This window comes from Lissotriton vulgaris, chromosome 1_1 (genome assembly GCF_964263255.1).
Source record: "Lissotriton vulgaris chromosome 1_1, aLisVul1.2, whole genome shotgun sequence".
Classification (NCBI taxonomy): domain Eukaryota; kingdom Metazoa; phylum Chordata; class Amphibia; order Caudata; family Salamandridae; genus Lissotriton; species Lissotriton vulgaris.
The window spans coordinates 775474197-775489428 of NC_141685.1; the positions used below are offsets into that span (position 1 = coordinate 775474197).

General features: G+C 45.0%; 1 protein-coding gene across 1 annotated transcript in view; it reads left to right on the top strand.

The window, feature by feature from the left end:
- HMCN1 (hemicentin 1) overlaps positions 1-15232 on the top strand; it is a 1183532-nt gene that overhangs the window by 1135452 nt on the left and 32848 nt on the right. The window contains exons 101-102 of the mRNA XM_086956029.1: positions 8665-8778; positions 11616-11741. Coding sequence (XP_086812155.1) covers positions 8665-8778; positions 11616-11741 — 240 coding nt within the window. The remainder of the gene's footprint in view (positions 1-8664; positions 8779-11615; positions 11742-15232) is intronic.

Below are 15232 nucleotides of genomic sequence, written 5' to 3' on the forward strand. Positions count from 1 at the left end.
CAAAAGATATACAGGCACATGCATCAACGATTTTTGCATGCGCAAACGGTGCGATTCGCTAAAATCGGCCGTTTGCGAATGCAAAATCATGTTTTGAGATGCATCATGCATTTTTGGGAAAATCGCTATTTTTAGCGAATTTCAAAAATGCGATTGCTTCTAAGGAATCGCAAATTTGCGAATCCTCAAAAGCAATGCATGATTCATTTTAAAATTGCGAATTCGCAAATATGGGGTGCAAATTACCACGAGGTTGAACCTCGTGGTAATTTGCGAAAATGTGTTAAAATGCTCTAATTTGCATTTAAAAACACTGTCATGTTACAGACACACATGTCCTTAGGACATGTATGTTTGAAACATGCACTCCAAAATACATTTCAGGGGTGCAGGGGGGGGGTCCAAAGGACCCCCCCCTGCACCCATGGAATGCATCAACAGTTTGCGAATTTCAATTTGCGAATTCGCTATTCCCATTGATTCCTATGGGCCTTTTGGCCCATAGGAATCAATGGGAATTGAGAAATCGCAAATTGAAATTCGCATAATATTTGCGATTCAGTAAAAATTGCGATTTTTGCCGAATCGCAAATATTATGCAATTTAAATCATGCATCCCGTTTTGCGATTCCTTATTTGCGATTCCTTAAAAATCGCTAATAAGGAATCGCAAAACGTTTTATTGATGCATGTCACCGATAGTTGTTTTATTTTTAGAACCAACAGGTATCAAAATATACTTTTCTCTATTACGAGTGATCTCAGGTAATGGTTTTGCAGAAAGGAAATAACTTTGTAAGCACAACAGGTACAGGGGTTGCAGTAGGCAACACAATTCTTACATTTCTAAACACAATCTAACATTGAGCTCAATAGGTTTTTCTACAAAAAAATGCAGTTGATTACTTTGTAAATTACTTTTGTAATTCCGGGACTGGATCCTAGATTCAATCCTGGGGTCTAAGCTGAAAACAGTTTAGTAAAAACGTTTTGGTTATTGCGCTGATTTTTAAGGAATAAAAAGGTGTTTTAAAAGATCACACTTGGAAACTTTTCAGTGAGACTCTAATAATGTTATCCAATGGGCGAAAATTCAGGTTGCAGGTAAAGCACGTTCTCGTTACTTTTGTAATCCAGTACTGGGCTCCTAGACCCTGCACTGGTATCTCGATTTACGACAGGTGAGTAAATACGTTTCAGTAATATTTACGATTTTTAAAGAATAGTTCAAGTTTTAAAAAGTAGACTTAGAAGAAATGTCATAGTAAAGCAGATAATGGATTCCTATGGAGAAAATATAGGTTACTAGTAAACCCGGTTCGGATTACTTTTGCGGTTCATTACTGGGCTGCAAGGTACAGTACTGGCGTCTCACCAGATCAAAGATGAGTCCTTCGGAATTCGGTATTCGGCTGATTTTTTAGGAATATTTTAGAGTTTCAAAACTTCACACTTAGAAGATTTTTCAAGTCAAACAAGTCAATGTTATCCTTTGGCAGGAAGGTGAGTTATCGGTTTCCAGGTGAGGAGTCGACCAGTGAAGTTGAGGTTCTGGGCATAGACTCAGGGGTCCCCCGGGGTCAGGTAGGTACAGTTGGTATACCCTCAGCGGCACACGGGCAGCCGGGTGCAGAAGTAGTTAGGCCCAATGGTATCCAATGGAGGGGAGGGGGCCTTCGGTTGATAGCTGCAAGCAAGCAGGCCACGCGGCTGTGGGAACTGAGTTCCAGGTCACGCACTCAGGGCAAGTGGGGAAGTAGAGTAGGGTAGTAGTTGCACTTCCAGCGGTACTCGGGCGGCTGGGTGCAGGGTGCTTTTGAGCCGTCGGGCGTCCAATGTTACTCAATGGAAAGGGTTGAAAGGGAACAAAGGCTGCAAACTCGGGGACGGTGATTCTTCAGGTCCGACCACCACTTTGAGAGGTAAGTTGGGATCTTGAAGCAGGGGTAGGTACCCTCAAAGGAAGGCACAGGGGCCTTCAGGGAGTGGGGTGCAGGGGTGTCTTTTGGTGTCGGGAATCTTACCCTTGGCTGGTCGCGTTGAGGGGGTCTCTGGTTCTGAGGCTGCAGGCGTCGTCTGGTTCGTCGAGGAGGGTCGCTGGGCACTGGACTTTGGGTCAGAGTCGCCGGGGGGACGTCCTCATGGTCTTGGTTCACTCGGGCATGGGCTGGGCTCGACGGGGCTGAGTGGGCTGGATTTGCGATTCCTGGCCGGCACCAGGGGTGTTGCTGTTGGAGCAGAGTCTCTGCTCATGGGAGTCCCAGTATCTAAGAGGGTCAAGGCAGGCAGGTCCTCTGGGGTTCTTGAGGTTGCTGCCCGCAGGAGACGCTAGGGTTAAGCAGGAGCAGGTTCAAGGATCAACAGGCCGGACAGGGCTGGGGCCAAGTCAGTCGTCGTCGTCCTTTTGTTAGCAGCTGCACGGCAGGTCTTCCTTCTTGTTCTTCTTCTTATTTTTTCAAAATGGGATCTGAGGAAGGAAGGTTCAGAGAGCCCCTTAATACTAAATTTAAGGGCGTTACAGGTAGGGCAAGGGCAGGGACCAATAGGTCCCTGTCCTGGCGTGGGTACACCCCCTAGCCTGCTCCTCTCCGCTGGGAGGGTGGCAGGAACCTAGCTGTGATTGGGCAGGGCTCCCCATCTTCAAGATGGCCGGAGCCCGGGGTCGTGCTTCACTTTGGCTCTCCCACCTGAGGGTGGGGTTGGCACAGGCTGGCACACCCCCCTTCCTGATGTAGGGTTTCCCGCCTGTCTTCCCGCCAGCGTGGGGGTCAGAACTAGTGGGGGCCAGTTGCTGGGTACAGCAAACGGTCTGGAGAAGCTCACAGAGGCAGCATGCCTTTGAAACTTCCTCTGCCCATCCTGGTGGAGGAGACCTAGCACCTCGCCCAGGATGTGCATTGTTGCAGGCCCAGGAGAGCGGGGGGCCCTCCACCCATGTGTCCAGCAACATGTCTGCTGTGTGGCAGCCTAGGCAGCCTCTCAGTCCAGGCGTGGATTGTAGGTTAGGTTTCAGGCGGTACCTCTAAGATGCCCTCTGGTGCCGTTTACATTAAACCTCACACTGGCATCAGTGCGGGTTTAATGTGCTGAGCAGTTTAATACCAAACTTCTCAGTCTTCAGTGAAGCCATCATAGTGCTGTGGGGTTCCTAATGCCGACCTCCCAGCACCATATACTCTTAAATGGAAGGACTGCACTTACAGTGCCCAGGAATGGCCCTGGGTACTGTAGGGTCACAGGGCTCATGCACCTGTGCCCACACCACTGGCATAGGGCACCCAGCTAGAGGGGTGACTGATATATACCATGGCAGTGGGGTTGTGGGCATGGCACACAGGGATGTGTGGATGTCGACTCTCTGTTTAGTTCTGTACTTAGACACTCAGCCTGCAACGGCAGTGTGTGGGTGTCAGGGTAAAGGGCCCCTAAGGGTGGCACAATAAGTGCTGCAGTCCTTAGGGGTCTTCCCTGGTCACCATACCCTGGGCACCTAGGGTACCATTTACTAGGGGCTTATAGGGGGCCAGAGATGCCAATTGGGTTTTGTTTCAACACAGCTTTTAGGGAAGGAATACAGGCCCTGGGCACCTGGTTGGCAGGAGCCCAGGGCACACTCAGTCAAAGCACATCAGCAGTTCAGCAAAAAGTGGGGGCATACCAATGCAAGAAAGATGGCACTTTCTCACACTAAGGTTCAGGTATGGCTTGGGTTTCTAGCGATGCTCCGTGCCTTCATGACCCTATATGGTCTGGTCCAAACCCACCAGGAGGTCCGGGTTGACCACCTGAACCCCTCGGGCCGGTCTCTGGTGTTAGATTTGGCTTTGGGGTCTCTTCTGGACCTCTTGGCTCTGGGTGGGGGGGGGGGTTAGGAAGAGGGGGGAGAAGACCTCCCTGGCATCAGGCTCACCCAGTCCTTGGCCACCTTGTCCCCTCAAGCACTACAGATGGCACACTATTAGGGCTGTACCCCATGTAGGTAGGAGGGAGGGTCCCCGATGCAGCCTCAGTTGAGTACTTTCTCTGGGTAGGGGTGTGAGTCAGCTTCCTAAGTCCGAAGGTTTTCACCGGGTGGCAGGCTCCTGCGAGGCTCACTCACCACCGCTGATGACCCCAACCACCAGTAGGGAGACACAGGCACAGCGGCTCTTCCTCCAGGGTCCCCCTCACCTCGTTTGGCAGGATTTATGCTGTCCCCTCCGCTGATCCGCTGCAGGCCCTCCAGAACAGCCCGAGCTTGCTGCCTCCTTGTTCTCCTAGGTAGGTGCAGGAAGTTGGGGCACACGTCTTAGATCAATGCGGTGTAGCCGCACTCTCTCTCCTGCCGCCCAGTCGGGTTGCCCTTTGGCGGAGGGCTTCTCTTCCCTCCGTGATCCGCCTTCAATGTTTTGGGCTTTAGGCGTGGGTCACGGCCCCTCCGGATCTTTCCCCTTCGGCCTACGTGGGGAGGTCAGGGACACCCTCAGTGGTATCCAGTCTGCACTTCACGGCCTAGCGTGCCTCGGCTGGCTCCGTGGGTGCGTACTCTCCCCAGTGTCCTGTGCCACCAGAGTCTGGCCCGGTGACCAACCGCTAACACTGCTGGCACTACAGTGTCTGCCGGTTATACGTGAGGGCGGGGAGGGGGGTCTCTCGGATGTCTCTTCCCCAATCCCACTGCGTATTTGGGGTTTAGATCGGTAGCAGCTAACTGGTATTTACAATGTGGTTGCACGGGCTTGTGGCACGTCACCATTTTACCTCTGGCGGCGTCGCTCTTTCTCGCCGCCGCTCTCCCTCGTTCTCGATGGATACAGCTTAGGAAAGGGTATTTCTTGCTCAGACTTGGTATTCCTTTCTCAGCCCATCGTTCCTAGGGTCAGGATTGCGTGTGGAACAGAGAATATCAACAGGATTATCTGTGGGCCACCGGAGCTCCGGTCGAACACTTCTAGTCCGTCATGCTGTTGGCCACTCCACCCGTAGGGCTCTATTATTATACTCAGTCACAGCTGCCCTCGTGAATCAGTTGTGGGGCAGGGATCGGGGGAAGTGAGGGAGAAAAAAAAATACAAAAAGATCACTTACCTGCTGGCTGGCCGTCTGGCCGTCTGGCCGGCCACCGCCTCTCTTCCATCCTCTCAGTCTTCTTCCTGGCTTCTGTTCGAACATGAAGCAGGACGCACTCAGCCTCCCCTAAGCCAATCTCAATGCTGCAATGCATCATTATGATTGGTCTGATCGCTGTGGTTCAGTGCTCAGATGGGGAATGGGAGCCTGGGAAAGTTCTCCATGCAGGCTGTAATGCAGTCTGTGTGGAGGACATGCAAAGAGTGCATGAATGTTTGGTCAGCCAAACATTCCTGCACTCTTAGGAAGGTGCATCCACTGCTCCCCTCTGCACTGCCCAGCCTACCTTGCCCCACAAAACTGCCTCAACACGGAAATATAAAATGATAATAACATTGCGTTATTATCATGATATTTTTCCTTTTTTGCCGTGCTGAAAGGCAGTGAGGCTGTACTCCTCCGCCTTAGCTGAGCAGCCGCCTCTGATTATACTTAAACTAAATTTTAGATTGTGAATATGTTGGGGGAAGTTTTATTTATTACGAATGTCAAGATTGCACTTTTCTATAACATTTTTAAATCCATCTTGTTGAAAGTTTACACTAAATTAGCCTTGTGGATATGTTTATTATCCCTACATTCATTGCACTTTTATCTTAGCTGTTTTATTATGTGTTCTGCTTGATGGTCTGTGACCGAATAAAGCATTATACTACTACCCTATGCATTTGGAGGGGGGTTCAATTTACTGTTCTAACTCCGATCTAAAAATGGAGGTGAAATTGGTAATTCGAAATATATGGCATTGACGGGACATATATGCTGGTTTACCTCTAATCCAACAAGGGTGAAATTGCATATATTGAAGGAGAAAGAGTCTAAAATACTATTCTTGCACCAAATCCCATGAACATTTGGGAAAGTCTATATATTTGGAGGGAGGATTTAGTATACTAATTCCAATCCATCAAACAATGGGGAAATTGAAAATATTTAAAAGAGGGGTCATATATACTATAACTGCAATCCAGCTAACATTAGGGAAAGTGTTTATATTTGCGGGTCTAAATTGATATTCTAGCACCAGTCCCATAAACATTAAGAAAAGTGCATATATTGGGAATTGGTAGGATTTACCATCCTAACTCCAAAGCAACAAAAAGTTTGGAAATTTTGCAAATATGCTGGGCAAGGGGTCATACATTCTATTGTTAGCCCCAGTCTCACAAACATTGGGCAAAGAGTATATGTTGGGGTCTAAATTACTTTCTAATATCAATTTCACAAGCATTAATGAAAGTGCATGTACTCGGAGGCAGTGAGTACATTTACTATTTTATCTCTAATTTAGGCATGTGTGAAATTTGCATCATTTGTACTTGCATAATAACATATCATGTATTTGTAAAGCGCACGTTCACCACTACTGGTATCTTGGCGCTGAATAACAGATATTTGTTGTTACCCATCTCTTTGGTACTCATTTTATCGACCTCAGATGGATGAAAGGCTGAGTGGACCCACCAGGATTTGGGCCTGTAACCATGAGGTCGAACACAGGCCCCTGCAGCAGGCGAATTAGTCCACGGAGCCACCAGACCCGGCACAAAATTACACGCAATTACATGAAATTCAAATCTGTCCTATATTTTAGAACAAAATGCATCTTTGCAACAATTTTTGATGCAATATCAATATGGATTGAAGTGGGTCAAGGATTTTCCCTACTTACAGTCACTTCCACAATCAAACATCCAGTCACCACTGGTCTATCTAGCTGGATGTAGCTGTCTATAACTGAGGTTCTCCCACACTATTCAGTCTCAGGAAAAAGATGTCCACTGCAGACAGGCCTCTTTCTGTAAGCAGCTGGACCCTCTTCTCCTTATGGTTCAGCAAGAGTCTTCCTACCCTTGCCCTCCAAGCATCCTGCTCCTATTCCATCATTTCAAAGTAAAGTTGAGATAGCTCTACTATCAACTTTACATATAGAGATCTCCTCCTGGGCTGCGTAGTCCCACATATGAAGTATAGGGAAAAGTAAATAAATGTATTTAACTAAAGTACATTTAGATTTTCCTGTTAAATAATAATGTCAATTAATTGTATATATTTATTTTCAATGTAGAGCAAAAGAAAACATGCTACAATATTAAAACCTATTTTTATAATTACAATGCAATATTTTGAATGTATGAAATTAAACTACAGTTATGCTTCTGAAGTTTAAAAACAAATTCAACTTAAAGTGAAAAATTCAATTTTTATTAAAAAAGTGGTGTATCCAAATAATTAAAAGCCATTTAATTATATAAAAATTAATGTTATCTACATTTTTTAATTTAAAGGCTGTTACATATGTTAAAATAAAATAAAAAATATATTTTATTTTTATATTTTTTTACTTTTTCATCATTTAACATTATTTCCTAAAGGGTTTTATTTTCAGGCCCTACTGCAATTATTTTCTATCCGAGGGCATTGCAGTAGTCTTGAGTGACCATGTGAGGTCCTGGACTTACCTGAGCTTTCAGCTGGAGTATATTTACCACTATTTTGAGCCCTATTTGGCAATAGTGACTATAGAAGTGCAGTTTGTAAACAAGAATGGGCTTACTCTTTTGTGGGTGGGTGCGTCTCCCACCCTATTACCCACTCTACCCTCCTATTAACCCCTCACATTTAGTGATAAAAAGTTTTAGTTTTCAAGCTACTACCCTTTCCCTCCTAATTTAATACTAAAACGTATACCTATGTTTGTGGAGACTTTGCATTCAAGGTTGAGCTCTCCGCACAAAAAAGATTGAGCAGATAGAAGCATAGGCCTCTACAGGTAATTTGTGAATAGGATTTTGTAGGGCATTTGTAGTGCTGTTGAAGTACTATAACAAGTGTTACAAAGTGCCGTTAAAAAAAGCCCCTTGATCTACTCTTATTTAATTTACAAGGTTAATTAGAACCTTGTATATTGTCTTACTGAAAAGAACACTAGGAAAATAATGCTAGCAAACCCTGTCTGTGTCATTTTACCTCTTGTGCCCATTAACAGTAGGGCTCAATTTGCAGTGGCCCTAGCTTTTCTGCAGAGAATTACCACCAGCTTTCACCAGGTTTTAGTTAGTGGTAATTGACTATACCAACTTTAAAAAAGTGGAGTAATGAAATGGTGCAAGAACATAGTTGTGCACCTTAATGCCTATTATTTTTTTACATCCAAGCTCCCAAATTGGCAGAAAATATCACCAGATGTGCAAATTCTACTTAGGCAGTGGAGAGTTTTTGCATCAATAAAAACTCTTTCTTCTACATGACTCCTTTAGAATTTGTCAAAAAATGTATTTCCTTTCATTAATCTTTCCTGAGAAATTCTTCTTTTCCCTTAAAATCTTTTTTCTTACAGTTCATCCTTTCATGTAACTAAAATAATGTGGTGCCATTCTTTTTAAACTCTGTAAGCTTTCATAATGGTACGCAAATTTAATTTATGATAATGTTTACAAAATAGTCAAGGAAAAGCTGTCAAACAGCTTCTATGGCTAGCAATGTTACAACCCTGTTTGGCATTTTTTTTCTCATTACTTCCTCATGGAATTATGATTCTGTTTAACCCAATAGATGTGAATGAATGCCAAGAGTCTAACCCATGTCACCAACGGTGCCTCAACGCCATTGGAAGCTTCCATTGTGGATGTGACCCAGGATACCAGCTCAAGGGAAGGCGATGCATTGGTATGAAAGGGATTTCGGAACCTCTATGGGTGAAGACGTATAAAGTTACCACTCTGAATTTCAGGAATAGGCAGAGCTGGAATTCTTTTTGTAAGCTTTGGTGTCTGAAAGCTGGGTGGGATAATACATAAAATATGGGCTAAACAAATGAAAAAAGTAGGAAGCTGGATTTTTATGTAGTGGACCAATGGAGGGGTGCACCAGGCAAAAAGCCCGGCGACATTTATTGGTTTTACGGTGGCTTACTTTAATAATCCCTAGTGCTCTATTTCTGGTACTGTGGTCGAGCAGTTTAGGCTTATCAGAAGGGAGTGTTGAGCATATGTTGCACACACAGAGTCAGTAAATGAGACACACACTCAAAAAGAAATTCAAGACCAATTTAGAAAAATAGCACAGTTTTGTATATATTTTTAGACACCACGGTCATCAGATAAGTACTTTCGGCGATCGGATTTTTACAGTAAAATGTTCAAATAACGGTTTCTGAGTCCTGAACATGGTAATGTTATCCTATGGGAGAAACATAAACTGCATACATGTACTTAAGGTGCTTAAGGGCCAAGGTACAGGAAATCACCAGTAGTTCGGTTTTACCTGCCCTTGTGACCCCAGGTACAGAGATGCTGGTCGCAATGGTAGCCTCGAGCGCTATACGTTAAAGTCAATGGCAGGGTACTTGTAAAACAAAGGAGACAAGTCCAGCAGAAGTCCAGAGGATCGACTCTTGATAATCTCTGGGGCAAAGGTACACTGCCAATTAACGTGAAGTCAGCTTGCGGGGCTTGATTCCAGAGATGTTTTGTCCACCAGGTCACGTGCGTTGGAGGCTCACAGTTTACTTGGATTCCCTGGAGAGGGAAAGAAAACAGAACAGCAGGGCCAATCTCAGTGTAGGCCTCATTGATCCTGAAATTCATTGTCGGCAGGTCGGCTTTGGTGGTGTCCAGGCTGGACATTCAACAAGCCTTGGTTGCGACAAATGGTCTGGTACCCACGGTATTGGGGCTGTGAAGCTCCTGGGGGGTCTAGCATCTAGAAACTCACTGGAGAAACAGGGTGGATGCCCTAGAACCACAGTGACCCATTCCTGGTGAGATACTCCCTCAATGGGCCTGGTAGTCAGCAAAACGGAGTACAGGACAAGTGCGTTCAGTGCCTGCAGCTACAGGATAGTGGCTCCTCCACTCCTAGGGAGAGGCTGCTTGTTTGTTGAAGTGCTCGACAGTCCTCCAAGGGTTTGGGGATGATATTCAGCTTCTGAATGAGTCAATCTCAGTGATTGTTGTGGTGCAAACAGTTAGGCGGTGTTTGGCATCAGTTTCGGTGGAGGACCTCTGATCTCATGTCTTCAGTACTTTTTTGACCTTCTTCTGTTCCCAGGTAGATGAATCTGATGTCCTTGTGTCAGGGGGACTCCTAAAGGCAGAATTTAGGGGCATTTCAGGGAATTACTACACCCCCTTTATGACCACTTCCTGTGGAGACTAGACATAATCCTTACCCAGAGTTCCTAGTTTCACCAAATTCAAAATGGTGAAACCGTTTCTTGGCTGTCCATTTCAGGTTGCCCACCTTAGGGGTGTGCCTATGAAAGAGCAACACACCTACTGACTATCTACTTTCCCTCCTTCTCTAGTGCCTTAAGGGCTCCAAGGCAGGAAGTGTTTTCCCTAGATCTGGGGAGAAGCGATTGTTGCATAGCAAAGGCAGCTGTGGTTTTGAAGCCTCTGGCCTTGACATGCTAATTCATCAGCCATCCTGCTAGAGGAGGTGTGATCACCTTCTGCCGGAGCAGGCATTGTTTGTGACCTCTGAGAGTGGGGGCTCTCACCTCAGGGAGACAGAACGATACCAGGTAGTCAGCACACTAGCGAACTAGAAGGTTTTCAGGGGGCACTTCTAAGATGCCTGCTGGGAGTATGTCATAATAAATCTAGTACTGGCATCAGCACAGATTTATTTAGACGAGGAGTTTGGTACCAAACACTATTGGTTTCAGCGAAAGAATAATGTAGCTGGATATCTCATAATGACCAGTGCATGTCCTTAAAATGGCTGCCTGATCACTTACAATATCTAGCAATGGTACAATGCACCCTGCCTTAGAGCTCTAAGGCCTGCTGTAGGGTTGACTTACAATTAGTGTATGCAGTGTACCTTTGCATGGCACACATTGAGTGTGCCATGCTGGGATTTCAGAATGGCTTTCACCATTTCACACAGCCTGCAATGGCCGCATGCATGCTTTCTAGGTGTGGATCCCTTGGGGTAGAATAATACATGCTGCAGCTCTTGGAGACCCTCCTTAGTACCCATGCCCTAGGTACCAGGGTTACCATTAACTAGGGACTTAAAGGGTGTCAAAGGGTTGTCAAAGGCCTTGCAAATTGGGTTGCAATTAAACGTTAACCTTGTTTTATGGGAAAGGGCGCTGGCACAGGGGGTCTGGTTAGCAGGGACCAAGTGCACTTTCAATCAAAAAGCATAAGTACCAGGACAAAAAGTGTGTGTGACCATGTCAAAAAGGGCACATTCCTACATAAAGATAACCAGATACTGCAGTTATATTGCATCATAAACCTTAGCACAGTGGAGCTTGAGGGGTTTGAGACGTTTGATGTCTACCTTCTTTTGTAATTGATGCAATTTGCATCCACCATATTATATATGCAAAGTCATGGATTCCAAGAGAAATGGCTATCCTAGATTATCTAATGAAATTATATCCATTCAATTGTAGGTTATATTCTAAGCATGGGTTGGTAGCTCAGACATGTTAGTTTAGTTCATTTTGCATTGAGAAAGCAAGAAGATTTCTTTTTTCTCCCTCTCAGATGTAAATGAATGTAGACAGCATGTGTGCAGGCCAGACCAGCAGTGCAAGAATACTCGTGGTGGCTACAAGTGCATAGATCTTTGTCCAAGCGGGATGACAAAAGCAGACAATGGAACATGCATTGGTGAGTATTGCGGACCCCATCCATAACTCATTTACAAAATATTTATTATTACACACAATGTGAATACAGAACACCAGCTGTAATATGGGTGTGATAGTCTCATCATAATGCCTGTTCTCTTATGTAGAGGGAACAGATTTTGTTTGGTGCAAGGATTTTTCATTCATGGACAGTCACCAATGAATACTAAGAGTCAGTGACTGCCCCTAAGTGAAATATATGTGAAGTATTAGCACACCCTCCTTCGCTGTGTACTTTTTCTGTTTTAACTGCCACTTTTCCTTACAGAGAAGAGCGGCATCGGATGTATGACGTTACAACGCATACTTTTAATACGCATACCTTTACAACGCGGTATTTACAACGAATACCGTTACAACGCATAGCGCTTAGAGGTGCTGGATAGTGGTAAGTATAATTTTCTATTCCAACTCCAGTCCCCGTGGACACTAGGGAAGGTGTTGGATAGAAAATTAAACTTATTCCCTATCCTAGAGCGCCCCCCAGCGCAATGCGTTGTAATGGTATGCTAGGTAATGCCTGCGTTGTAATGGTAGTGCGTTGTAAAAACTTTGTTGTAAACGTTGCATACCGCGGCATCCAGCAAATGCATGAAGAGATGTGATCAGCTTCCGTGCCGCTCCTCTTGTCTGTTTGTGGTGCATATCTTTTTTGTTGTAAAGGGCTTGAGCCTCATAACCCTGTTTCTTCCCTCCGTTTCTTTTGTTTACCATTGTGCACCTTCTAGCAGCATGCAATCCCAGAATGCAACACTGGAGGCAAAATGTCTGTCAGCAAGACGGCAGGAGCAATTTTAGTGAATACCACATTTTTGTTATTACCTTGTTCTCTTTTGGTTTGGGAATGTTTTGGGCTCATATGTCTCATCTTTATGCAAACCTACCCTCTCTGGAAGTTACGATGGAAAAGTCAAGAAGGAAGGTGTGTCTTGCAGACTTGCTTGAAATTCATGGCAAGGCCACATGATAACATTCTTAACTTTATCACATCCACTTCCAATACCACCAGAAATGTATGTAAGCAAAGATCTTCTTTTGAGTGCAGCATTGGCTTTGTTGCCCAACAGTTGCAACTTACTACTTCCTCCTACTGGCGTTAAGGACGTCCAATCCTTGACTGATCACTATCTCAACACTATGACCTCAATAATTAATGAAGTCGCACCCTTGCAGCTAAAAAAAGCCTCTGCAAAAATTTCCAAGCCCTGGTACGACGGGAGTCTCAATGACGATAGACGCGCCATGCGATTGGCAGAGCGCACCTGGAGATCAGCGCCCTCTGCATTGAACCTAAAAACCCTGAAGAAAAAGAGAAATGCCTACTTCGGGAAAATAAAACGCTCAAAATCAGACTTCTTCAGCCGTCAGCTCGACCAAGCCAAAAATCGTCCGAGAAAGCTGTTTGAGCTTATCAGAACACAATCCAAAGAACAACCCCAACCTCTCAGCACTATGTGCGAAGCTCCCTCCTGCGAAGACTTCGCCTCTTTCTTTATCCAAAAAACTGACAACATAAAGAATGATCTCCTCATTGACGCAAGCCTCTATTCCAAACCCCACCGCATAGCACCCACTAAACCAAAAAACAATGCCACTTGGTCATCCTTTGTCACCTACACGGAAGAAGAAATTGGCAGACTGCTCAGCACTCTGAAACCATCCAATCACCTCACGGACCCCCTTCCTGCTAACGCTGTCAAAGTCCTTACCCCGTCGCTCCTTCCACTCTGGACTAAAATCATTAACAGCTCACTTCAACAAGGGACCATTCCCGACTCCCTCAAAGTTGGACAAGTCACACCTTTGCTAAAGAAACCTACAGCAGACCCCTCTGACCTAAACAACTACCGTCCCATTACCAATATTCCGACTCTTGCCAAACTGTTGGAAAAATGCGCACAAATACAATTGACTAAACACATTACTCAGTTTGATCTCCTCAACTCTCATCAATCAGGCTTCAGAGCAAATCACAGTACTGAAACTGCTATGACTCACATAATTGACGACGCCCTTCAAATCCTAGATCATAACGATACCTGCCTCCTCATCCTCCTTGATCTCTCCTCGGCATTTGACACCGTCAAACATGAGAATTTACTCGAACTATTAAACACAAGAATGGGTCTATCTGGAACTGTGCTCAAATGGTTCACGTCCTTTCTGCATAACAGGTCGCAGAAATTCAAGAGCAACAACTTGATGTCCTCGCCAAGACCTGTAACGCTAGGCGTACCACAAGGATCCTCCCTATCCCCAACTTTGTTCAACCTAGTTATGGAACCTCTCACGACCTTGCTACAAGAATCCAATGTACACTTCCACATGTATGCCGATGACACCCAACTTTATCTCAAACTACAATCACCCAAAGACATCACGCTCTTGAATTCAACGATCAGAAGCACCCAATCCTGGCTGGCCGCTAATCATCTCAAACTTAATACCCTTAAAACAGAGTTCCTTCTGATCTCACCTCCCGCGAAGATCACTACCGCACAAATGTGGCTTAAACACCTTACGGCACTCAATGTTCAACCCACCATTGTGGACTCAGCAAAATCTTTGGGCATAACACTTGACACCAATCTCAGCATGCAGGAACACATCAAAAAAGCAACTAAGTGAGCGAACTATCAAATCAACACCCTTAGGAAACTTAAACCCTTCCTTCCAGCCAAAGACTTCCAAACTGCGGTACAATCACTAGTCATACCTCGAATAGAATACGGCAGCACCGCCCTCTGCGGGCTCCCCCTAGCTACTACTGCACCTATAAGAGCCTCTTTAAACGCCGCAGCGAGACTCATCTCTGGATCAAAAAAGCACTCTCACATTTCCCCTGACTTCAAATCCCTGAACTGGCTGCCTTTTGAAGTCAGAATACACCTGAAAATCGCTTGCTTGATGCACAAGGCTGTCCACCTGAGCTCACCTAGATACCTCGCTCAGAAGCTGACGATATCTGGAGGATCCAGAAACACTAGAGGCACAAACAATCTTTTGCTAAAGCCTAAAAGATTCCGCAAGGAAAAAACGTATAAACGCTTTTTCTCAGGAATGGCTCCCAGGATTTGGAACTCACTCCCCCCTGAAACTAGGCTCATCCCTTCTACCATACTTTTTAAGAAAGAAGTAAAAGCGATCCTCATGGCTAAATACACTTGAAATACTACTGGGGATTAACTCAAAGTCTCAATACTGATCTGTACTACTTGTTCGAACACTTTACAATTTTGTTTGACTTTGAAATTGAATTACTTGGCTGTTTATGATATCACTTAACTGTACTTTCAACACTATTGATGTATCTGTTTATATATGCTCCCCTCCTCTGTAAAGCGCTCTGATATCTGCGAAGATCTTGTTCGCGCTATATAAAACTTTCAAAATAAATAAATAAATAAACACAGAAGCCAACTGCTTAATATTCTGCAGACATCCATCAACCAAGCAGAGACTGAAGAAATC